This window comes from Capronia coronata (genome assembly GCF_000585585.1).
Source record: "Capronia coronata CBS 617.96 chromosome Unknown acBCG-supercont1.2, whole genome shotgun sequence".
NCBI lineage: Eukaryota > Fungi > Ascomycota > Eurotiomycetes > Chaetothyriales > Herpotrichiellaceae > Capronia > Capronia coronata.
The window spans coordinates 4,242,035-4,264,336 of NW_006912894.1; the positions used below are offsets into that span (position 1 = coordinate 4,242,035).

The 22,302-nt window shown below is 54.1% G+C and overlaps 8 protein-coding genes across 8 annotated transcripts; 5 read left to right on the forward strand and 3 right to left on the reverse strand.

Annotated features, from left to right (window-relative positions):
* Positions 1–83: 83 nt before the first annotated feature.
* On the forward strand, positions 84–896 carry A1O1_03205 (uncharacterized protein; the record flags this gene model as incomplete). Its single annotated transcript, XM_007724111.1, has 1 exon — positions 84–896. The coding sequence occupies one exon, from the start codon at positions 84–86 to the stop codon at positions 894–896; it is 813 nt and encodes a 270-aa protein (XP_007722301.1).
* A 594-nt stretch (positions 897–1,490) lies between these two features.
* A1O1_03206 (uncharacterized protein) lies at positions 1,491–2,930 on the reverse strand (the record flags this gene model as incomplete). Its single annotated transcript, XM_007724112.1, has 2 exons — positions 1,491–1,815; positions 1,924–2,930. The coding sequence occupies 2 exons, from the start codon at positions 2,928–2,930 to the stop codon at positions 1,491–1,493; spliced, it is 1,332 nt and encodes a 443-aa protein (XP_007722302.1).
* Positions 2,931–3,650: 720 nt separating this feature from the next.
* Positions 3,651–4,632, forward strand: A1O1_03207 (uncharacterized protein; the record flags this gene model as incomplete). Its single annotated transcript, XM_007724113.1, has 2 exons — positions 3,651–3,801; positions 3,857–4,632. 2 exons carry the CDS (start codon positions 3,651–3,653, stop codon positions 4,630–4,632), a joined length of 927 nt encoding a protein of 308 aa, XP_007722303.1.
* A 494-nt stretch (positions 4,633–5,126) lies between these two features.
* Positions 5,127–6,901, forward strand: A1O1_03208 (cholinesterase; the record flags this gene model as incomplete). The annotated part of the gene is made up of 2 exons (XM_007724114.1): positions 5,127–5,402; positions 5,459–6,901. The coding sequence occupies 2 exons, from the start codon at positions 5,127–5,129 to the stop codon at positions 6,899–6,901; spliced, it is 1,719 nt and encodes a 572-aa protein (XP_007722304.1).
* A 323-nt stretch (positions 6,902–7,224) lies between these two features.
* Positions 7,225–8,352, reverse strand: A1O1_03209 (uncharacterized protein; the record flags this gene model as incomplete). Its single annotated transcript, XM_007724115.1, has 1 exon — positions 7,225–8,352. One exon carries the CDS (start codon positions 8,350–8,352, stop codon positions 7,225–7,227), a length of 1,128 nt encoding a protein of 375 aa, XP_007722305.1.
* A 3,278-nt stretch (positions 8,353–11,630) lies between these two features.
* On the forward strand, positions 11,631–14,066 carry A1O1_03210 (phosphoketolase 1; the record flags this gene model as incomplete). The annotated part of the gene is made up of 1 exon (XM_007724116.1): positions 11,631–14,066. One exon carries the CDS (start codon positions 11,631–11,633, stop codon positions 14,064–14,066), a length of 2,436 nt encoding a protein of 811 aa, XP_007722306.1.
* A 528-nt stretch (positions 14,067–14,594) lies between these two features.
* Positions 14,595–19,256, forward strand: A1O1_03211 (structural maintenance-chromosome 4; the record flags this gene model as incomplete). The annotated part of the gene is made up of 3 exons (XM_007724117.1): positions 14,595–18,091; positions 18,287–18,827; positions 18,957–19,256. 3 exons carry the CDS (start codon positions 14,595–14,597, stop codon positions 19,254–19,256), a joined length of 4,338 nt encoding a protein of 1,445 aa, XP_007722307.1.
* A 576-nt stretch (positions 19,257–19,832) lies between these two features.
* Positions 19,833–21,591, reverse strand: A1O1_03212 (uncharacterized protein; the record flags this gene model as incomplete). Its single annotated transcript, XM_007724118.1, has 3 exons — positions 19,833–20,563; positions 20,697–21,375; positions 21,484–21,591. The coding sequence occupies 3 exons, from the start codon at positions 21,589–21,591 to the stop codon at positions 19,833–19,835; spliced, it is 1,518 nt and encodes a 505-aa protein (XP_007722308.1).
* Between the last annotated feature and the right edge of the window lie 711 nt (positions 21,592–22,302).

Genomic DNA, 22,302 nt, shown 5'->3' on the forward strand with positions numbered 1-22,302 from the left:
TCCAGACCAGGACCTTGACAACACATCGACTTCTGCACAAGAAGGACTACTTGCCGCGTCCTATTCTCCCACTCGAAATCAAGATGCCGAAGATCTTGAAAGGAACGCGCCAGACTCCGAGGCAGACACCATATTGCAAACAAGCCGCAATCCAGGCAAGAAAGACACCTCAGATCTTCCCACAGCGGTCGCGCTTCCTGGAACTTCCTCTCGAGGTCAGACTGTCACTCTACAGCTACTTCATCGACATACCTCTCACCATAGGTTGTGGATATGACTACACCAATAAAGAAATGGTACTGGCACGGAAGACCTTGCTGCTTGTTTGTCGACAAATGCATGAAGAATGGGCACCATTATTCTTCCGCTCAACGACCGTTGTGGTGAATACTCTGAAGGAGGAATTCAGAGCAAACCATGGCCCAGGAGTCGAGAAATCATGGCTCATAGCAGGGAGCAGCTGCATCGCTCCAACCGACTTCCACAACGCAAGTGGATTCGGCAACGTTTTCTTGAAATGTCTCGACCCGTACAAGCTACGAAACCTCCGAAGCTTGAAATTTGACGCGACGGTTTGGACACGCGCACACAGTTACCGGCCACAATCAAGACATCCGTATGTCGACTTTCAAGGACTGCGAGATCTGGGCCGGGTCCTACAGCAGCACAAGGACATCTTCGTGTCCTTGGAAGAAGTCACATTGCGTGAGAAGCGATGGTGTGATTTCGCCAACGAGTACCCGACTTTCCCTGTCGGCTGTGATGCAGTAACACAAGCAAGGACAGTCTGGTCCGTGGCCAGCCTCAAAGGCGGGATGGGATGCCGTGGCGAGGAGTCTGCAGGGAAGAAGTCGGAATGCGTGTTTCCAGGGCTGGAACGTGGTCAAACAGGTTAACTACCACGGCTTTGACTGGGGAGTGGGCTTCGTGAGATTTACTGTGGGTGAGGTCCAGGTCGTCTTTCGAAAGGAGAAGGAATCTGGGAAGGCGGTGTCGGCTGACGACGCGTTCCCGCGGATCTTCGCGGGGAATTTGTCTTCTTTGCCATGGGAGTAGGATAGCATCTTGATTCTCTAGGAGAGTGGAAAAATCAAAGTTCACATTGGAAGGTACCAGAGGAAAACTGTGAAAGCCATTTCGTCTGTTATAATCGTTGTCGGCCAACCAGATCATTGGGGTTGTTACAGCCTTGTGTGTGCCCCTTTTATGACTTCAGCCTCGTAGCCTTGTCGTGATGCAGCTTCGATATTATAATCTACGATAGCTTCTTCGCGGCAATCCATTGGCAAGCGTTCTCGTCCTTTTTGGAGATACATCTACCAAAATTGCGCAAGCCGTATCAGCAGATTGTAGACTCTCTCTATTCCTGATCATGCTGATCCGTGAGAGACGAGAATAGCATTATTCAGACAGTCCATGATAGGAATGAAAGAGCAGCACCTATATCGTTTCTCATACATCGCTCCCCTTCCCCCCGAAGGAGTTAAGTTTCAGATCAAAGGCTTGGGCTTGTTAACCTTCATGTTGGGGAGCATGCCCAGCGCTGCCATCTCCGAATACATCTGAAAGACGGCTTCGATGGTGTCTACGAACCCAGTCCACCCCAGTCCCCGAGCCTTGTTCATGGAGAGGCTGCCCAGCCCGACCAATGCAGCTTCGCCGAATGTGAAGTCGGCTTCTGGATCGTCGAAGGGATTGTCAGTCAGTCGGCCGTGCGAGTCCTCCATCAACGTCTCCCACGCTGCTTTGTTGGCAGAATCTCTTGCCCAGTCGACGAGCGAAAAGAGGCTGCGGGAGACCATGGGTGGGCCGTAGCTAGTATATCGGTTTCTCGTGTTAGATATGTGACATTTTTTGCATGGGACTGTCTGGTTCAGGAGTATGATGGCACACGCGCTCATTTGGAATTGCGGGAATACTCACCCCATAGGCGTTTCTTTGCCGGCTCTACCCACGATCTCGTGGTATTTGCTCAGGTCCTCCTCCGGCGGATGCACGCACTTCTGCACGTCGAACCACCGCGCCAGTTCTTCGTAGAACCGGTCCCAACTTAATGGGCTGGTGTCCTGCGAGTTGAACGCCTCGTTCTTGCATTTGTCCTCCAACACCGCCCATTCGGACAGATAGCCGGTCAACATGGCCGTCGAGTGGTGCGCTTCGAATTGCCACGCATCCCAATCGCCAGGAAAGAACAATGCTTCGCCCTTTTGCGCCTGGACGGCAGCGTAGATGGCAAACGGATGCAGCGCATTCATCTGGGCGTTATTGACGGCCCCAACGATCCAGGCCGGACGGATCACGTTCCACGAGGTCTTGTTGGCCGCGCAGTATGCCAGCAAGGATTTCTCCTGCGCATAGTAGAAGTTGGGCTCCAGGTGGGTTGGCTGCGGGTCGGACTCGACAGCTGGGGTACGGGCGCGCCCGATATGCAGGCCGTAGTTCTTCGCGCCGGTCTGAAGCAAGAAGCGGCGGGGAGTTATTTTCGACAACGTCAACGCCTGCAAGAAATTGTCCAGAAGAGCCGAGTTGACCTTGACTAGTTCTTCGGCGTTGGACCATGCCGCCGCGCCAGGTGGCGGGCGCGGCTGCAGATACGAATAGAAGAAGATATAGTCGGCCCCGATGTTGGCAGCGCTCATGGCCTCGGCGATCTTGGGCGGCTCGTCCAGGAAGTCGACAGCCACATGTTGCACTCGCCGTCGCTGAGTTTCGGGAAGCAAGGCCATCATTTCCTTGGGCGGTGGCCGCCGCGACAACGCATAGACCTTGCTCCATCGGTCAGGACTCTCGAGCAGAACTCGCATCGTGTGGAAGCCGGAGATGCCATTGGCCCCGGTGACGATCGCGGTCAGATTCTGGATGGATGGGTCGAATGTTGGAAGGTTGTGGTAGATGCCTTTTTGCTGCACCGGATGGTGTTCGGAACCCATTTTGATACTGCGAGAGGGAGACTTCTCGATGACAGAGCGTGACGATAACCTGGGCAGGGAAAGGAAACAAGGGATTGAGAGCAACAACCTACTCTGGGTCTAACATAGAGTATTTACCAGGGACCAACGAAGTCGGGGACAACAGAATCAGTACATGACATGCAGGCCGAACCATAGACCTCGGTATATGAACAAGAATCATCATTCTGCATCTACCGTCCGTGATGTTGGTCCTCAGGCGGGAGAAAGAGGCGGGGTTTGGGGTTTTGTTAGCCGGGTCCAGTCAGGCGCGAAGTCTCGCCATGCAGAGGCTGTTTGAGTGGCCAGATTCTAGACAGAAGGCAGCATCTGTAAATACCCCCTGAAGGAGCAAGAAGAGATTGGCTTCTTGGTGTTACAGAGACATCGACGATGCACGAGGCGAGCTATAGACAGACTTGAAGTTTAAAGACGTTGGATGAGGCTCGGGAAACTTGCCTCGGTTAGCAATTGCATTTGCGGCAGAAGCTACGGCGAAGCAAAATGGCGCTATGCTTGCCATATACTTCGCCGGAAATTCTCTTCTCCGCAGACGCGGTCAGGACAGAGCAACAGCCGTCGAGTTGGGCTCAATGTTGATATGGGATCCTTATTAGTGATGAATTGGTTGAGCCACGTTGACACGACCTACACTTGGATTCTCCCTCACTATCCTTCTAAACCGACTCTCCCGTCACCACGATGCTCGACTGGCAAGACTTCGACGCTGTCTTTCAGCAGAAACCCGACTATGCGTACGACCAGAAGTCCATCGAGGCCATCCACAAACATCGCAAGGAACTCGGTGACCAGCTGTTCTTTGATCGCATTTGGAAGAATATAGGTTTGACACGTCGTATGGACATGATGCCGGTCCTCCAGTCAATATAGCAACTAACAGTCACCAGCCTCAAGGAACAACTACCCGCCCCGATCGAACCAAGACCTGCGCAACCTCTGGTCCAAGATTGTCCAGGTTTCCATCCAAGATGAACAAAGAATCGCCCTCCTCTATTACATCCTCCGAGATTGTCGCCAACTACCGAACGCAGACACCAACTTTGCTCGAAGAACGTATCTGCCGCCAAAGTGGCAACTGCTGGTTGCCGGCTTGTGGGAACTTGATCATGCTCAATTCTCGAGAGCCTTGGAGTTCCTCACTGACCCGTCCCTAACACCCACCTTCTCCGACGAGATCTTACTCGCCTTGCTCCGACATCCCAAATGCGACTCCTCCCTAGCCACCGCATACTACGTCGCCGCTTCTCCACCTCTGCAAAATCAAGAAACCCGGGAGGCATACTTTCAACTGCTCCTGGCGAACAATTTGGTCGAAGCATATTATTTCTCGCAGAAGCAAGACGATCTACGGCACAAGTCTCTCTTCGAACAACTGATCGTCTCGGTGCATCGAGAAAAAGAGGGTGATGATCGTGCCGAACATGCAGCCCTGTTGGTGGGATTGCCCCTGACGACCGAAGAGGAAATCTGGTTCGAACACTGTCTCCTCCAGGGTGCCGCAGCGAAATACCCAGGTGCGAAGGATTCCGTCATGGCACGAAGGATCGCAACAGGTAAACCAACCACCGGGTCTGGTGCTCTGAATAGACTGAAGGGGGAAGACATTGGGGGAGTGACTTGGGACTTTGTGAACAGAGCCATCGCGGAGGCGGCTCCTAAGTGACGATGATCGCACGGCATTTGTGCTCACTGAACAATCTCGATCTGATTGTCAGCTTGGGCAACCTCTTTTTGCTGGACCCTTTGGGCGTGTCGGACTCGGATGACAACATCGAAACGAGAATGGAGTTTCCAGAGGCCGGCCACATTCCCCGCACACAACCGGAATGTAATATGCTTCTTTGCACCTGCGGATACAAAGACACAAGCAACATCCAACGAAAGCCTATGACTTTACTTACAAAGCATACCGGCATCACCAGTAGCGAATGTCCACCAGAAGGGCTACAAGCTCCGGGTACACTCATGCGTAAGACGGGCTGCGCTGGACAATGACTCTGGCGCCACAGTGATGATAGGCCCATGACAGAGGCGGAGCGCACATTGTCCTAGACTCGAGATACCGTTGTCGCTATCAATTCCTACTTGACGATTCTTCGACAACGGCCGGGTGACCAGTCGAGATGCGCCAACGGCTGAAAGACAGTCGTGGCAGCAATGGCAATTGATGACCAAACATATGGCACGCTTCTTCCCCGCAAGCTCACAGCTTGCACCATCGTCCTGTCTTTAGTCCTCCTCTACCTTTTCTCAACGGTGGTCGCCCTCCAACCGATAGTAAAGCTCGATTACGCCTCTTACCGGGGGGTCAGGCTCGCAGACGGGGTCACTCAATGGCTTGGAATGCGATATACCGCAGCCCCTGTCGGCGATCTGAGGTTCGCCGCTCCCCAAGATCCGGCAACGGTTCGGCGCATACAAGCAGCAGACAAGGTATGAATAGTTCTATTGAGGGCGTGTTCTGTCAACAACCCTAACCCTTCTTCCAGCATGGTCGCATTTGTCTGGCTACTGGGGACGATCCGACGAATCTCTTGACTTCAGAAGATTGTCTCTTCATCGAAGTATATGCTCCATCCCGGGCAAGCGTCAAATCAAGACTGCCGGTCTACTTCTTCATCCACGGAGGCGGCTTCAACTCCAACGCCAACCCAAACTACAATGGCAGGGGATTGATTGCTGCTTCAGATCATGAGATCGTCATCGTGACGTTCAACTATCGTCTTGGTCCATATGGGTTTCTGGCCAGCCGTCAGATTCGAGAGTCACCAACCGCCAGTCTCAACAACGGCCTCAAAGACCAAAGAAAAGCCCTCGAATGGGTACAAAAGTACATTCATCACTTTGGAGGTGATCCCGACCATGTTGTGCTGGGTGGAGACTCCGCTGGTGCTGCCTCCATCGCCCTTCATCTGACAGCTTTTGGTGGTCGCAACGACGGGCTGTTCGTCGGTGCTGCCGCCGAATCTGTGAGCTTTGCTACAGTCTTAACTCCAGAGGAGAGCCAGTACCAGTACGACACCTTTGTCGAACGCTTGGGGTGTACCAGCAGCCCGAGAGACGTCCACCGCGAAGACAACACATTGGCATGCCTACGCTCGAAAAGTGCCGCCGAACTGCAGACCCATAATCGTAACATACCATATCCTGGCGCGCGAAACCCTCCATTGTTCATGTGGAACCCAGTCATCGATGACGACCTCATTCAAAACTTGAGCTATGCCGCGTTTGATTCTGGGTCTTTTATCCACGTCCCTGTCATCTTTGGCGACGACACCAACGGAGGCACCATCTTCACACCGCGCACAACTTCCAGCTCCGAACAGTCCAGCACATTCTTACACGACCAATTCCCGTATCTAACTAATGATCACCTCCGGCGCATCGATGACCTCTATCCCAACACCGGCCCTCGTTTCCCGCATTCGGGCAGCTGGTGGCGCCAGGTCTCCAATGCCTACGGTGATATCCGGTATATGTGCCCGACACTGTTCGTCTCCAGCGCGTTGTCCCGGCACGGACTGCAAGGAAACTGGAATTACAGATACAATGTCGAGGATCCTGCGCAGATGGACCAAGGCCTAGGGGTGCCGCATACGGTTGAGCTTGGGGCGATCTGGGGACCCGACAACGTCCATGGCGCAGTGCCCGCAAGTTACCGTGCGGGCGAGTCCAACGCCTGGATCATCCCGGTCATGCAGGGCTACTGGACGAGTTTCATCAGAGCGCTGGACCCGAACGTCTTCCGTGTGGAGGGGTCGCCACTGTGGGAGGAGTTCTCTACCCCCACACAAGACGGCGGCGCCGAAGACAAAGCTCAACGGCGCATGCTTTTCGACAAGTCGCACACGACGAGGATGGAGAAGGTGAGCACCTCCACTCGGGCGCGGTGCAGATACTTTGGCGAGATTGGCGCAGCGATCCGGCAATGACATGTTTCTTCTGCTGCCATGGACTCCAGGGGCCGGTCTGGTATTAGCACCGCGACAGACACGATCTTGGTGAGGTGGATCCTCGGTTTGGCAGTCTATTACACCAGAGCGAGCAAGAAAGAATAGACGCAGGCGCGGATAGTGGGAATGGAGGTTCTTAGAGGACACATCATGATTCTTCGATTGCGGTTCATTTCGATTGTATCCCGCATCATGCACGCAAGCAGCTGACATGGTCTATCTCGGAAAACTACCCATGAAACATGATTGTCACATTGAATGACAGGTCGGACGGACACGCACTATTCTTATGCTGAACCGATCTACCAGATGGCCAAGCATCTCAGCTCCAGGCTCTCGCGCGGCTCCTCGTTCTCGGTTCCAGGTAGGTCGACGCTGCTATGGAGAGTCCCTCCTGCAGCGACGGTGTCCTTGTCACGATCCGAGTCAAACAAGCCTACGACCAGGACTTCCTCGGGCTCCTGCTTCGGGATGAAGTACCACTTCTGCCCCGGGGACCAGCGGGCCAGATAGCTCTCCGTCTCATGGGTAGAAGTATCCCCGGGCACACCCAGGTTAGGCGTCTTGACGACGACGGGTACATAATCCTCCTCCAGGAAGGTGCGGGCGTCCCCAAGCGCCAAAGGATCGCGATGCACCCGCTTCAACGGCCGCCAGATGGAGTAGAGTGCCCAGCGAGGGCCCAGCTTCGATGCCGCATACTCCTCGCGAAGCGACTTACCCTCGGCCAGCAGCTTCTCCTCGGCGGCGATGACGTCTTTGGCCACGGCCGTCATGTTCGGGTGGTACTTTCGCAGGTGCACACGGGCACCGTTGGGGGCATAGTCAAGGTGGACTTTGGGTGCCGGGCTGGCGCCGCCGTGCTTGGGTGAAAAGCCAATGAACTGCGGGAAGCCCAGTTCTAATTCCTCCTCCTCGGGAGTCTTTTCATTGGCGTCTGGTTTGCCTTCGCCGTCCTTGTTGCCATGGCCGGCATGAGTTGCCAATGCATCCTCTTCGGTCCAGACTGCACTACGTAGCAAGAGGGCCTCGGTGATGACGGTCTTTGCACCGGTGATCTGCTTGACCATTTCCTCCGTGTCGGGCACGTACAGTTCCTTGAGAAGTTTGGGATCCTTCCAGCTGGCCGGGGTGTACGGCGCCATATTCATCCTCGTCGGATGGCTGATGGCGGTGAAGCCATGGGTGGACAGTTGAGCGGTGCCTTCTTTGGCGGATGGGAGTTCCGCCACTGTGGGCACCGGACGCATGTCAATGAGTGGTTGGAGACGGACGTCGCCAAACTCGGCCATGGCAGGCAGGTGGAAGTTGTGCGGCGATGGGTTGGGGGTTTGGCCCTGGGGAATGTAGCGGAGTCTGCCATAGTATTGAGGCTCAGAGGAGGTGGAAGGGATGGTTGTAGTATCCGTGAGGGTGGTAGTTGTCGACATGTTGGGATGAGGCTGAGGCTAAGGCCGAGGCTGAAGATAAGATACTTAGCAGAGGAAGGGTGGTTTACCTGGTGGTTTACCTGAAGAGAGACGAAAGATCTTCTCTGAAGTCACACTGGCGTAGTATATATACGCATCAGCTGTGCCATTTCATCAATGATAAGCCAGAGAAAGGGTATCTACGTCTGCCAGTGCGGACTTTGATGTTTGGTGTTTGGTGCCATGCGCTTTTGTCCTTATCGTATTGGATTGGCTGAAGTCCGAACCCCGCAGCTTGATTGTCGTGCTGCTAGTAAACAACTGGCAAGTTCCTGTTTAGGCAGGAGAGAAGGACGAACGAACGAACGAACGCACGAACGAACGCAGCCAGGCACGACCACAAGTCATGTCGATGAGAGGTCCTTGTCTCCCAGTCGAGTTGCTGCTATCATTGTCGATGTGGTTTCCTCGGGACTCTTGGCTGCACCTTGGTTGGCGGGACGGAGCACGAGCGACCAGTGATGCCACTATCTATCAGCCCCAGATAGACACCGGGGTCGACCATTCCTCCAAACCGGCCAGGCTGAGTGCAATCTCCCATCTGGTCTGCTATACTGACTTTGATCTGATATGGACAAGTTCGCTGAGGAAGCTTTTGGAAAGCTTTGGGCGGCATCAAGTCGAAGTGAACGCCTGGGGACATCAGGATGCAGATCTCACCCCTGACTTTGGCCACCTCCCGACTCAAGGCGCTCAAGCGGCGACATGATACCGAAAAACACTCTGCACCATCTGGGCATTCCCGAGAACACCATCATTGAGTCTGAGACCAGCCCTATTGGCTCCATATCCTCCGACGATCACTCTCTGATGACGAGAGCGGAATCCACCCCAGCAGCCTGACAGGACAAGAGCAGGCAGACATAACCCAGGTACCTATCTATATAGGTAGGTCTGCTGTTTGGCGTATCTGGTCACCTAGTATGACAAGACGGAGGATTCGGACGTTAGCTTTGAGACCATACCCGTCATTACAGGAACATGGCCAGACGACCAAGACAGTCAAGCCAATGGATGGAGCCGGATGCTCATCGGCCAGCACCAGTGATATGCGAGTTCAACGTTTCAAGACGCGAGCGATACTAAAGGTGCCGACGCGCTGCAGCTTGTCGAAGCCGCAAGCGGGATCGATTGTCAAAGCTCGAGTGGATGCGGCCTGGGGAAAAGCCTACTGGCACACAACTGACCTACACGAGATAGCCTTTGCAATCTGGGGTAGGAGAGCATACCTTACCTCTATAAAAGGCTGACTGGCCCAACTTGACGCCGAGTTCGAAGGAGCATATCCGTTCTCATGAAGCGCCTTGATTGGAGGGATCCCTTGACCCTAGAATGTGCTGGGCTTGGTCTCCTGCTCAGCTCTACGTCGACCGTGCGATTCTCAGCCTGGTGGAAGAAGAAGATACAAGAAATTGTAGCACTATGCGTGACGCAGAGCCGCAACCGGGCGCGACAGTACCGATAGGTTCGGGATGAATGAACATACCACAGACATGATTCAGCTACACATGGACGAGTGTGTAGACTGATGTGAGCCAATGGGTGGTTGTGTATGGACAAGACGAGAGAGCAAACCCTGCATTGGCATCAAATGATAAACGCTGGGCCTAGACGAGTCTTTCAGATAGCGAATTTGGTTCTACGGCAGAGTCCGATCTATTTACCTAGTGAGAGATCTCGAGATGTCGTATTTGGCAGGGTTACAGCGTAGGAGAGTTAGTTTTCCTTCTGCTCCTTCACAACCCGTGATTGTTCTCTGTATGTTCTCTGTATGTTCTCTGTATTCGTTCTGTTGGGTGGACTGAGAGGCCAACCGGGCAGACGGCTAAACAGGCGCAACAATTCATGCTTACAGGTACTCTATACCACAGTACAGACTCTGGTACCTTAGGAACCGGGGCAGAGGTGGTGGATATGCGTTCAAACTGTAGTCCGTCCCGCTTACTGTGCACCCAGATACTCTGTACTACTAGTACTAACGTTATGTACCTTACCAGAGCCCTATGTACCTTATGCTGCTAGATATGTTTAGCATCGGCCCTTGTAGCCGGATTTCCTCGGCAAATCCTGATCGCTTCTGCGCCCTTTCCCGATCTGGCTGTATATCGGTCCATCCTCACACCACTTGGTAATTTAAATGCTGTATTGCTGGAAGAGATTCTCAATATTCCCACATGTCTCATCAGTTGCCCTCGCCTCTTTTCTCCTGTCAACCAAGTCTCCTGATCCGAGATCCAATGATCAAACTCACCGCTGTCTGGTCCCTCCATTCCTCAGGCTCTTGCATGATTATAACGGAACCGAGCAGGATCATGTCTCCGTCCGTCAACACCAATTGGTCCTGGCCGCACCCTGGGATCCATCGCCGCCCCAAGCTCCCAAAGGGCCAGAGCTCCTTACCTTGAGCTAGGTACCCAAGCTGCTCCCCCTGCTCCCCCTGCTGCCCCTCCTGGACGGGTCCAAACTGCCTCATAGTGCATAGTGCCCCTCCTCTATACCAGGGCAGGCTGTTCCCCGGTTCAACAGTCAGCCTGCCGATTATGCAGCTTTGTGACCATCTCGTTTTTGTGAATTGTAACATGCTCTTCCGCCACGTGCATGCGAATTCCCTCTCATCATTTCGGCGCAAGCTCGACGCACCGGAAGACGAAGCTCGGGCCAGACAAGCCCAAAGCCAAAGGCGCGGCTAGTCGGTTGTTACATCGTGATGCCAGTGCATCAATAATTGTTGGGCTGCAGTCTGGATTGGTCTAGCACTGGATAGCCCTGGATAGTCTTCTCGCGAGGTGGTCTTGGTCGGATGATGATGATGATCAACTCTGTATGATGGTGGTAGGGATGATCGCTGGAGGGGGATGGTCCGATAGCAACGAGTGGAGGGCGGCCCATGCCGTACTCTGTCGACGTAACAGGCCCCTCGCCTGTCGTTGCTAGGGTCAAATCTGTGGAGAGCGTAAGTTGGAAGTAGGTTAGGAGCAAGAAGTAGTAGGAGTAGTACAGCGTAGTGAAGCTGTTCCTGCGCGATTGTACGTTACGCGGCTGCCGTTGCCAGTGGTAAAGTATCTATCGAGCTGCGTATATAGTTCGCGCTCCTGTCGTCACTCTCACGCTGTCGGTCTCAGCTCCTCTCCAACCTTTGGTCTTCCCAAATTTCCTCCTATACCATTGAATCACCCGTTCATCTTCTTTCATCTATCACCGCTGACCCTGTCTCCTACCGGTGTATCTGAATTTCCACCATGGCTCCCGCAGCCAGCTCCGACGTCTCCGTCGAGAGCATCTCGGCCTACGGCAAAGCCCGGGCTACTGTCCAGGACGCCATTCTCAGCGATGAAGAGGTTCTCGAAATCGACGACTACATGCGAGCCAGTCTCTACCTGTGCTTGGGCATGCTCTACCTCCGAAGAAATCCTCTCCTCAAAGAACCCTTGAAAGTCGAACACCTGAAAGCCCGCCTGCTCGGCCACTGGGGCTCAGATGCCGGCCAGGTCTTTACCTATGTTCACATGAACCGCCTTATCAAGAAATACGATCTCGACGTCATCTTCATTTCCGGCCCGGGACACGGCGCTCCGGCCGTCCTTTCCCAGTCGTATCTCGAGGGTGTGTACAGCGAAGTCTACCCAGACAAGTCAGAAGACGAGGATGGCATGCGCAAGTTCTTCAAACAATTTTCCTTCCCCGGCGGCATTGGCAGCCACGCCACCCCTGAGACCCCCGGCAGTTTGCACGAGGGTGGAGAATTGGGTTATTCGATTTCACATGCCTTCGGCGTCGTCTTCGACCACCCAGATCTCATTGCCTTGACCATGGTCGGTGATGGTGAGTCCGAAACGGGCCCGCTGGCCACCAGCTGGCACAGCACCAAATTTCTCAACCCAATCACCGACGGCGCCGTCCTGCCCGTCCTGCATCTGAATGGCTACAAGATCAACAACCCAACCATCTTGGCCCGTATCAGCCACAAAGAGTTGGAAGCGCTCTTCCTCGGCTACGGCTGGACTCCATATTTTGTCGAGGGAAGTGACCCTATCTCCATGCACCAGGCCATGGCCGCAACCTTGGAGAAGTGTGTGGCCGAAATTCGAGGCTACCAGAAGAAAGCCCGTGAATCCGGAAAGTCCTTCCGACCCCGGTGGCCCATGATCGTTCTCCGCAGCCCGAAGGGTTGGACCGGCCCCCGCACTGTGGACGGCCACTACCTCGAAGGCTTCTGGAGAGCCCACCAAATCCCGATAACCGATGTTGCCACTAACCACGAGCATCTGAAACTCTTGGAAGACTGGATGAAGAGTTACGAACCAGAGAAGTACTTCGGCAAGGAGGCCAAGTTGATTCCAGAGCTGAAGAAACTGGCCCCCGAAGGCAACCGCCGCATGAGCGCCAACCCCGTCGCCAATGGCGGATTGATCAAGAAGCCTCTCCATATGCCCGACTTCCGGGACTACAAAATTGAAGTCTTGAGAGGAGGCACCGCCGAGGCTCCCAGCATGTCTAACATGGCCATCTTCCTAAAGGATATCATCGAGAAGAACCAAACGAACTTCCGTCTCTTCGGCCCCGATGAGACCGAATCCAACAAGCTCGGTGGTGTCTACAAGGCCGGAAAGAAGGTTTGGATGGGTGAATTCTTCGAGGAGGATGCCGACGGTGGCAATCTGGCTCACGAGGGTCGGGTCATGGAGATGTTGAGCGAGCATACCGTTGAAGGCTGGCTGGAAGGATATGTCCTCTCCGGTCGACATGGGCTGTTGAACAGCTACGAGCCTTTCATCCACATTATCGACTCCATGGTCAACCAACACTGCAAATGGATCGAAAAGTGCCTCGAGGTCGAATGGCGTGCCAAGGTGGCATCGCTAAACATTCTGTTGACCGCCACCGTCTGGCGTCAGGACCACAACGGCTTTACCCACCAAGACCCCGGTTTCCTCGATGTCGTGGCCAACAAGTCTCCTGAGGTCGTCCGTATTTACCTGCCCCCTGACGGCAACTGCCTGTTGTCATGCATGGACCACTGTCTGCGCAGCAGCAACTACGTCAACGTGATTGTGGCTGACAAGCAGGATCATCTGCAATATCTCGACATGGAGGCCGCCATTGAGCACTGCAGCAAGGGCGCGGGCATCTGGGACTGGGCGTCCAACGACCAGGGCCAGGAGCCCGACGTGGTCATGGCATCTTGCGGCGATGTGCCCACCATGGAATCTCTCGCTGCCACTGCCCTGCTCCGGGACCTCCTGCCACAATTAAAGATCCGTTTCGTGAACGTGGTTGACCTCTTCAGATTGATTCCTCATGGCGAGCATCCGCACGGTATGACTGACGGAGAATTCACCGCCATTTTCACGGATGACAAGCCTGTCATCTTCAACTTCCACTCGTACCCATGGCTCATCCACCGCTTGACCTACCGAAGAAAGGGTCAGCACAACCTGCACGTCAGAGGTTATAACGAGAAAGGAAACATTGATACTCCTCTGGAATTGGCCATCCGCAACAAGACCGACCGATTCTCTCTTGCCATGGATGCATTGGACCGGATAAGCGGTCTGGGCAACAAGGGCGCTTTCGCGCGCGAGAAACTTCTCAATGACCAGATCAAGTGCAAGAATGAGGCTTTCCACGAGGGTATTGATCCTGAAGCGATCAGGAAATGGGTTTGGCCTCACTAGAGGGGTCCGGAGGCAGGAGTTACCTGGTTGAGCTGCCTTTGCAAAGGTGAATAGGGCCGCGATGCTATGGAAAATGGTGCTTGCCCAGCATGATGAGCAAGGCCCATGCCACGATAGAGCTTTAGTACATATGTTTATGTCAAATGAATTTGCTTGACTGTAAGATTGTCGATGGACTCGACCGGTTTCCTATACCAAAGTAGCCACAGTAGCATTGGTGAGATGGTAGAACAATGGTGATGAGTGTTTTGATACTGAAGCAGGGGAGGCTCACGCTGACTAATATGCATAGATCTGGACGATTGGTCAGACAGATTAGCCATGGCACGCTAGCCGTATTAGGCAGCATCAACAAATACATGCAATGAATGCAGGACTACATACATACTAGTTCTACCACAGCTACCTTTGTTCCAGCTGTATGTTTTTGTTGTTCGCATATCCATGTAGATTCGTCGAGGTGGTGGAGCGGCTCCTGCAATCAAGAACAACAGCCAGGGCTACAGTGCACCTGATACCGCCAACAAGATGTCCACCGAGTCACCCGTCCGACCATCGCGCCGTGCGGCGCGTAAGACCTTCGTGGTGGAAGAATCCGAAGATGAATTGAGTTTGATCAAGGAAGACAATGACAACGACGAAGAATTCACACCGGCTCCCAAGCGGAGTCCTCGAAAATCAACGAGGAGACAGACCACTGGAACTGCCGGCGGTGCGACACCCAAGAGATCATCAAGATCCCGCAAATTCAAGACGGGAGAAGAAATCGAACCATCGCAGCTATTTGATCCAGAAGCGACGACGGCCCCCGATGAACCGACTTCCCCCTCCAAGTCCCCATCGCCACGAAAGCGCAAGAGTACTGCCCCTCGCAAAGGGCGCAGGTCGTCAGTTGCGCCACCCGTGCCTCCGTTACCTGTCCCAAACGCGTCGACGTCGCCCACACTTGACAATGGCCAATCCACGCCGTTGAGAGACATCACAACCAAGGCTTTGAATAATAGTGTGCCCACGCAACTCGATCAAGAGATGCTCAAATCATCGCGGCCTGTGGACCATATGGTCTTGGAAAAGCCAGTGGACATTGTGATACGAGCCAGAACACAAGCAGCGCCGGTGGTGGAAGAGCACACGGGACCCAAATCACGGATGGTCATTCGGCAACTGGTCATGACCAACTTCAAGAGTTATGCTGGGAGGCAAGTCGTGGGCCCATTCCACGCATCCTTCTCCGCCGTGGTCGGGCCCAATGGTTCGGGAAAGTCGAACGTCATTGACTCGTTACTGTTCGTCTTTGGATTTCGAGCAAGCAAAATGAGACAGGGCAAGATTTCGGCGCTTATCCACAATTCCGCGCAGTATCAAGACCTCGATTACTGTGAAGTGGAGGTCTATTTCCAGCAAATCGTCGACTTGCCCGGCGGCAAGCACGAGGTTGTTCCCGACTCACAGCTGGTAGTGTCGAGGAAAGCGTTCAAGAACAACACCAGCAACTACTACTTGAACGGCCGGACCACCAATTTCACCACGGTGACGACATTGCTCAAAGAGAAGGGAATTGATCTGGACCACAAACGATTCCTGATCCTGCAGGGTGAGGTCGAGTCGATAGCTCAAATGAAACCGAAAGCAGCCAATGAACACGACGATGGGCTATTGGAGTACCTCGAAGATATCATCGGAACTTCGAAGTACAAGACACCCATCGAAGAAGCAGCAGTGGAGCTCGAAAGTCTCAATGAGGTCTGCATTGAAAAGCAAGGGCGGGTCCAACACGTGGAGAAGGAGAAGAATAACCTGGAAGACAAGAAAAACAAAGCCCTCGCATTCATCCGGGACGAGAATGAACTGGCTGAGAAACAGTCTGCATTGTATCAGATCTATCTTGCCGAGTGCGAGGACAATGCCAAGGTCACCGAAGAGGCCATCCAGGAGATCCAACACCAGCTCGATGCTGAACTTGAGAAGCACGCTGGAAGTGAAGACACAATCAAACAGCTCGAAAAGGCTTACAGCAAAGCGGTCAAGCAGTATGAACTCATCGAGAAACAAGCCCAAGAGTTCGCAAAGGAATTGGCCAAGTACGAGAAAGAAAACGTCAAGTTCGAGGAGAAGCGCAAGTTCATCACTGGCAAGCAAAAGAAAGCCGAGAAAGTAGCCACTTCGAGCCGACTGACTGCATCTGAAGCTCAGAGCCTGGTTGAGAAACATGCCGACGACATCCAGCGCAAGGGTGCTGAGGCGGCCGAGCTCGAGAAAGAAATGCAACGAGAAGAACAAGAGCTCGCTGTGATTCGGGACAATCTAAAAGGCAAGACTCAAGGGTTTTCCGATCAGATAGCAGCGAAGCAGAAGTCCCTGGAGCCCTGGAACGAAAAGATCAATCAGAAACAGTCGGCCATTGCCGTTGCTCAGTCTGAGCTCGAGATCCTTAAGGAGAAAGCTAACAGTGGGCAAAATGCCATTGACCAAGCCAACGCAAAGATCGAGAGCATTGAAGCCAGCAGAGCTGAGAAGTTAGAAGAGATCGAGTTGCGCAAGCACGAGAAGGCTCGACTGGAGAAGGATGTTAGAAAGATCCAAGATGCTCTCCAAAAGCTCGCGGCCAGTGAACCTGATGTGAGGGCGCAGATCTCATCCGCTCGGCAGAAGGCGGACGAGGCTCGTGCGAGTCTGGCAACCAGTCAGAACCAGGGCAACGTCCTCAAGGGGCTGCTGCGACTGAAAGACTCCGGGCGTATCGATGGCTTTCATGGTCGTCTGGGAAATCTGGGCGCCATCGACGAAAAATACGATGTTGCAATCTCGACTGCTTGTCCGGGACTGGAAAACATGGTTGTCGACAACGTTGAGGTCGGTCAGCAGTGCATTGAATATCTGCGGAAGAACAACCTTGGACGAGCCAACTTCATTCTACTGGACAAATTGGCACAGCGCGATCTCTCTCCCATTCAGACTCCGGAGAATGTCCCTCGACTGTTTGACCTCATCAAGCCCAAGGATCAACGGTTTGCTCCGGCATTCTTCAGCATCATGCAGAACACGCTTGTAGCCAAGGATCTTCAACAAGCCAACCGTATCGCATATGGCGCTAAAAGATGGCGAGTGGTCACTCTGGACGGGCAGCTGATTGACGTTTCCGGTACCATGAGTGGTGGTGGCACCCGAGTGGCTCGTGGTGCAATGTCGTCCAAACTGTCGTCCGATACGACCAAGGAACAGGTCCAGAAGCTCGAGATCGAACGCGACCAACTAGAAAGGCAGTTTGAGGCTTTCCAGGCGAGACAGAGGGAGCTGGAGGCAAGCCTGCAAGAAAAGCAGGAAGAAATTCCGAGACTGGAAACGGTGATCCAGAAGATCAACTTGGAGATCGACACTTGCACGCGGAATCGGACCGACGCTCAGAAGCGGGTGCAAGATTTGACCGCCGAGCTGGCCACCACCTCAGCGGATGACTCGCAGATCAAGACACTCGAGAAGCAAATTGCAGTGATGAACAAAGAGCTGGAGAAATTACATTCTCAGACGGCGAACCTCGAAGCAGAGATTCAGGCTCTCCAAGACAAGATCATGGAGGTGGGTGGTATTCAGCTGCGAAGCCAGAAAGCCCGGGTGGATGGACTGAAGGAGAGAATTGATTTGCTGAACGACGACATTTCCAACGCCGAAGTGGCCTTGACCAAGAACGAGAAGCTCAAGGTCAAGAACGAAAAAGCAAAGGCTGACGCAGAAAAGGAACTGGAATCTCTGGCCAAGGACTTTGAGCGACTAGAAGAGGACATTGCTAAGCACAAGTCCGGCGCGACCGAGTTGAGGACTCGGGCAGACCAGACTCAAGAAGAACAAGACAGCATGAAAGAAGAGCTGGCAGCGTTGAAGAAGGATCTCGACACCCAGACGTCAGAACTAAACTCGACCCGAGCTGTGGAGATCGAGATGAAGAACAAACTCGAGGAAAACCAGAAGATCCTCGCCGACAACAACAAGAAAAGCCGTTACTGGGCGGAGAAGTTGTCCAAGCTGACGTTGCATGATACTGCCGACCTGGAGGGCACCACCGCAGAGCAAGAAGAGGAGAAGCCAACGAACGAAGAACAGCCACCGCAGCAGCCGAACGAAGACGAGGAAATGACCGACGTCGCACCAGCGGATCCCGATGCCATGGATGTTGACGAGGAAGAGGAGCAGCCCCATGCCTCGGACCCACGATCCGATGTGAGGCAGGCTCGCAGACAACTGCAAACATTCACGCGCGACGAGCTCCTGGACAAATCGAAAGATCACCTGGTGGCATCCATTGCCGCCCTCGAAGAGAAGGTGTCCAATGCTTCCAGCATCGACCTTTCCGTGATCGCCGAATATCGTCGCCGTTGCGAAGAAGTTGCTTCGAGGACATCTGATCTCAAAAGCGCAGTCAAGACGCGCGACGCCGCCAAAACGCGGCTGACGGATCTCCGCACCCTTCGCTTGACCCAGTTCATGACCGGCTTTACCACCATCTCCTCGCACCTAAAGTCCATGTACCAACTCATCACGCTCGGAGGCAACGCGGAGCTCGAGCTGGTCGACAGTCTGGACCCCTTCTCCGAAGGTATCTTGTTCTCGGTCATGCCGCCCAAGAAGAGCTGGAGGAACATCGGCAACCTGTCTGGCGGCGAGAAGACGTTGAGCTCGTTGGCCCTGGTCTTTGCCCTGCACGTTTACCGTCCCACGCCGCTGTACGTGATGGACGAGATTGACGCGGCTCTGGATTTCCGCAATGTAAGCAGCCAACCAACCAAATATAATGCACTGACTCCTGTCTTCCACGGCAGCGGAAAATGCGCTCCACCCTTCGTGTTGAGAAGAAGAACCAGACATACTGACTTTTTGTTTGTGCAATCATGACAGGTCTCCATCGTGGCAGGATATATCAAGGAACGCACCAAGAACGCCCAGTTCATCGTCATCTCGTTGCGCAACAACATGTTCGAACTGGCTGAGCGCCTCGTCGGCATCTACAAGGTGAACCATATGACCAAGAGCGTCACCGTGGAGAATCGGGATTACCTTGCTATGGGACGGCAGCGTGGTCCAGTACCTCAACAACAACAGCAGCAGCGACAACAGCCAGCACAACAACAACCGCAAGAACAACCACAGCAGACACATCATGACCAGCAGGTCTCCCAGCCACAGGGAGAACAATAATGACCGGGTCGGGAGATGGGTGATTTGGGTAACGAATGTACAGCACGACCAATTTCTCTTCTACCCGGCGATAACTGCGGGCAGGCATATTGGAGGTGACTTGACTTGTCGTTGTCCAACTGATATCACGATGTTACGAGGCTAGGAGTCCTGTCGGGTTGACTGTGAAGTAGCATGGGCAATTGTACCATACTTTTGATCCTTTGGTACGCAGAGTTGTTGAATACCAGAATCTGTACAGACACAGACAGGCATGTTTCACCACTAAAGCAGACAGACTGTGAGTACCGATATCATAATCACTCAGGGTCGGCAGGTATACACCATAGAAATACCGGAACTTTAGAAAACCAGCCAGCCTTGCCAGTCATACTTGGAGTCTGGCGTATCAGTACACTGCTCAGTCCAATTTGTTATACCAGGCCATCAAAACAGACGCCCAAAACCATGCTCATCATGCATCATGCAAATCCCATACTTGCAGCCCTTCCCTGACTGCATGTTCATTCACACGACACAGGCTGTCTCCAATGCCAGGCACGGTTTATATAACTACTATTCCTGTGAAAAACCAAATCAATCTTCTCGTCGCGGAACCCGACCCCAGACCTCATCGGCATCTTTCTTTCCCTTGGTCTCCGGGACATACCACGAGACGAAGACGAAGAAAACAGCGGCCAGAGCTGCAAAGACGAAATACACAACTCCTTTACCGAGGCGTTCATTGACCACAGGGAAGAACTGGGCGACAAGGAAGGTGGAGATCCAGTTGGCGGCGAGAGCCCAGGACTGGGTGGCGCCGACGGCCTCCGGGCCGACGAGTTCGGACGCCAGGATGTAGGGCACGGGGCCGAGGCCGAAGGCGAAGCCGGCGACGAACAGCAGCACACTGACGGCGGACAGGACGGGGATGGCGGCGCGGATGCCGACGGCCAGCAGGACGGCCGAGACGCCCATGCCGCCGATGGAGGCGAGGAGCACGGGTTTGCGGCCCAGTACGTCGGCGAGCGGGGCGAAGCCGGTCGTGGCGACCACGTTCAACAGGCTCACGAAGATGTTGAGCAGCGCGGAATTGGCGGCCAGGAGGTCGGCCAGCAGCGACACGCCGTACATGACAATGCTGTTGATGCCGCACAGTTGCTGGGCCAGCATGACAGTGACGACGGCCAGGATCGCCGGTCTGTGTTTCCGCGACCGGAGGACGCCCACGATGCCCAGCGGTTGCTCGTGTTCGTCTTTCGTCGTTGACGCGTCGTGCGGTCCAGGACCGTCCGGCTCGTTGTTGCCGAGGAGGGTTTGTTCTTCTTCTGGTTTCGTTCGAGGGTTAGTCGGGTATGTCGTAAACCTGAAAGTATGCAGGGGATACAGGCAGAGAAGATATGCACTAGACTGGACGACGAAGTGGTAATAGCAGAGGAGGAGGAGTCGAAAAACACGAACCAGATCCCAGAGAATCACCCGGCTGCACCCTCCACGCAGCAACCTCATCGTCGATATCGGCGTTGGGCCCACGGATGCGTCGGAGATTCGCTTTGGCCCGTCTCGCGTCGCCGTGGTCCGCCTGCCACGCGGGACTGTCGACGGCGAAGACCAGCCCGACCAGCTGGACGAGTGCGATCGCACCGGCGACGGCCAGGATCAGGCGCCACAGCTGGTCGCGGCTGAGGAAATAGCCCAGGAGCTGCGTGACGAAGATGCCCATGTTGGTCATGATCTGGGTGAAGGCGCCAAAGAAGCCCTTCTCCTTGGGTGGCGCCGTCTCCGAGATGTAGATGGGCACCACGACCACGGCGACTCCCGCGCCCAAGCCGGACACGCATCGTCCGGCCGCCAGCACGCCGATGTTGGGCGCCAAAGCCTCCGCAACGGGACCCAGAGCGAGGAAGACAGTGTTGGCCCGCATCGCTGCCAGTCTGCCGTAACGCGCGGCCAGAGGTCCCGCCGCCAGAGCTCCGATCAGACCGCCCAGAGTGAAGATGGACGATACGAGACCGATCTGGGTCGGGTTCATGGGGATACACTGTGGCAGGCCGGAGCTTGACAGGGCCGTGCTGGCCGTCGTTGACCGGATGGATTTTTTGACGCAGGTGATGACATCTTGGGGAGCGTTGAGTTCGGCCTGGACAGAGCAGCATCGACATCGTTAGTGTCTTATCCTATCCTATCCTTGGACGTGCAGGGGATGATGACAGGGCAGTCGAAGGGGATGCGTAGACAAATACTGTACCAGATGATAGCCAAATAGTAGCGGGCCCAGAGTGGCGGTCAGGAGAATGTAGATGAAGTAAGGGGTGAGCTCGTGGGACCACGATCTCAGCTTTGCCACGACACCCATGGTGTTGATGGCCCGACCGGAATACTCTTTGGACTAGCCACCTTTCATCCAGCAGGTTAAACGCTTCGTTTCTTTCTCCTAGAGTCTCTTGGTAGGAGCTCTCGTCTTGATGATCTTAGAGTGACAAGGCTGCAACAGAAGGAACTTGGCGGCCTGGTTCGATTTGCGGGAATCCTGAGCAGCGGCGAGGAAGGCGTCCGAAAAGGTTGGGTGGGACTTGATCACAGCATGGGAAGAGTCGTCGTGGACTCAACGTTGAGTAAGTTGTTGAAATAGGAGTCAATGGTGGTTGGTGTTGGGGTGGTCGATGGACTGACGAGGACATGATTTAATATGCAATCTTGGCATGATTTTACTCTGTAAGAGGAGATGGAATTCCTACCCTACTACCAGTATCTACCTCTACTCAACAACCACTCTTACTACAACAGAAGTACGGAGCTACTCGAGATACCAGAGGTAAATTTATACATCATCTGCTATCCTATCGAATTCTCTGTCGTTTCAAGCTTCCCTGATCCTTGCTCCACGTTCTAGCTACACGGTACTGTCCATCCTCACACATAATAGAGCTGGCATCGTCAATTGAAGGTCATAATTCCATTCATCCCAAACCAGCCATAGACGGTCTGCTATTCCATGCGACCATTTTCATGTGTAACCCGGGGTATCCATGCTGGCATCTGGCCAACGACACCTTTCATGTCTGTC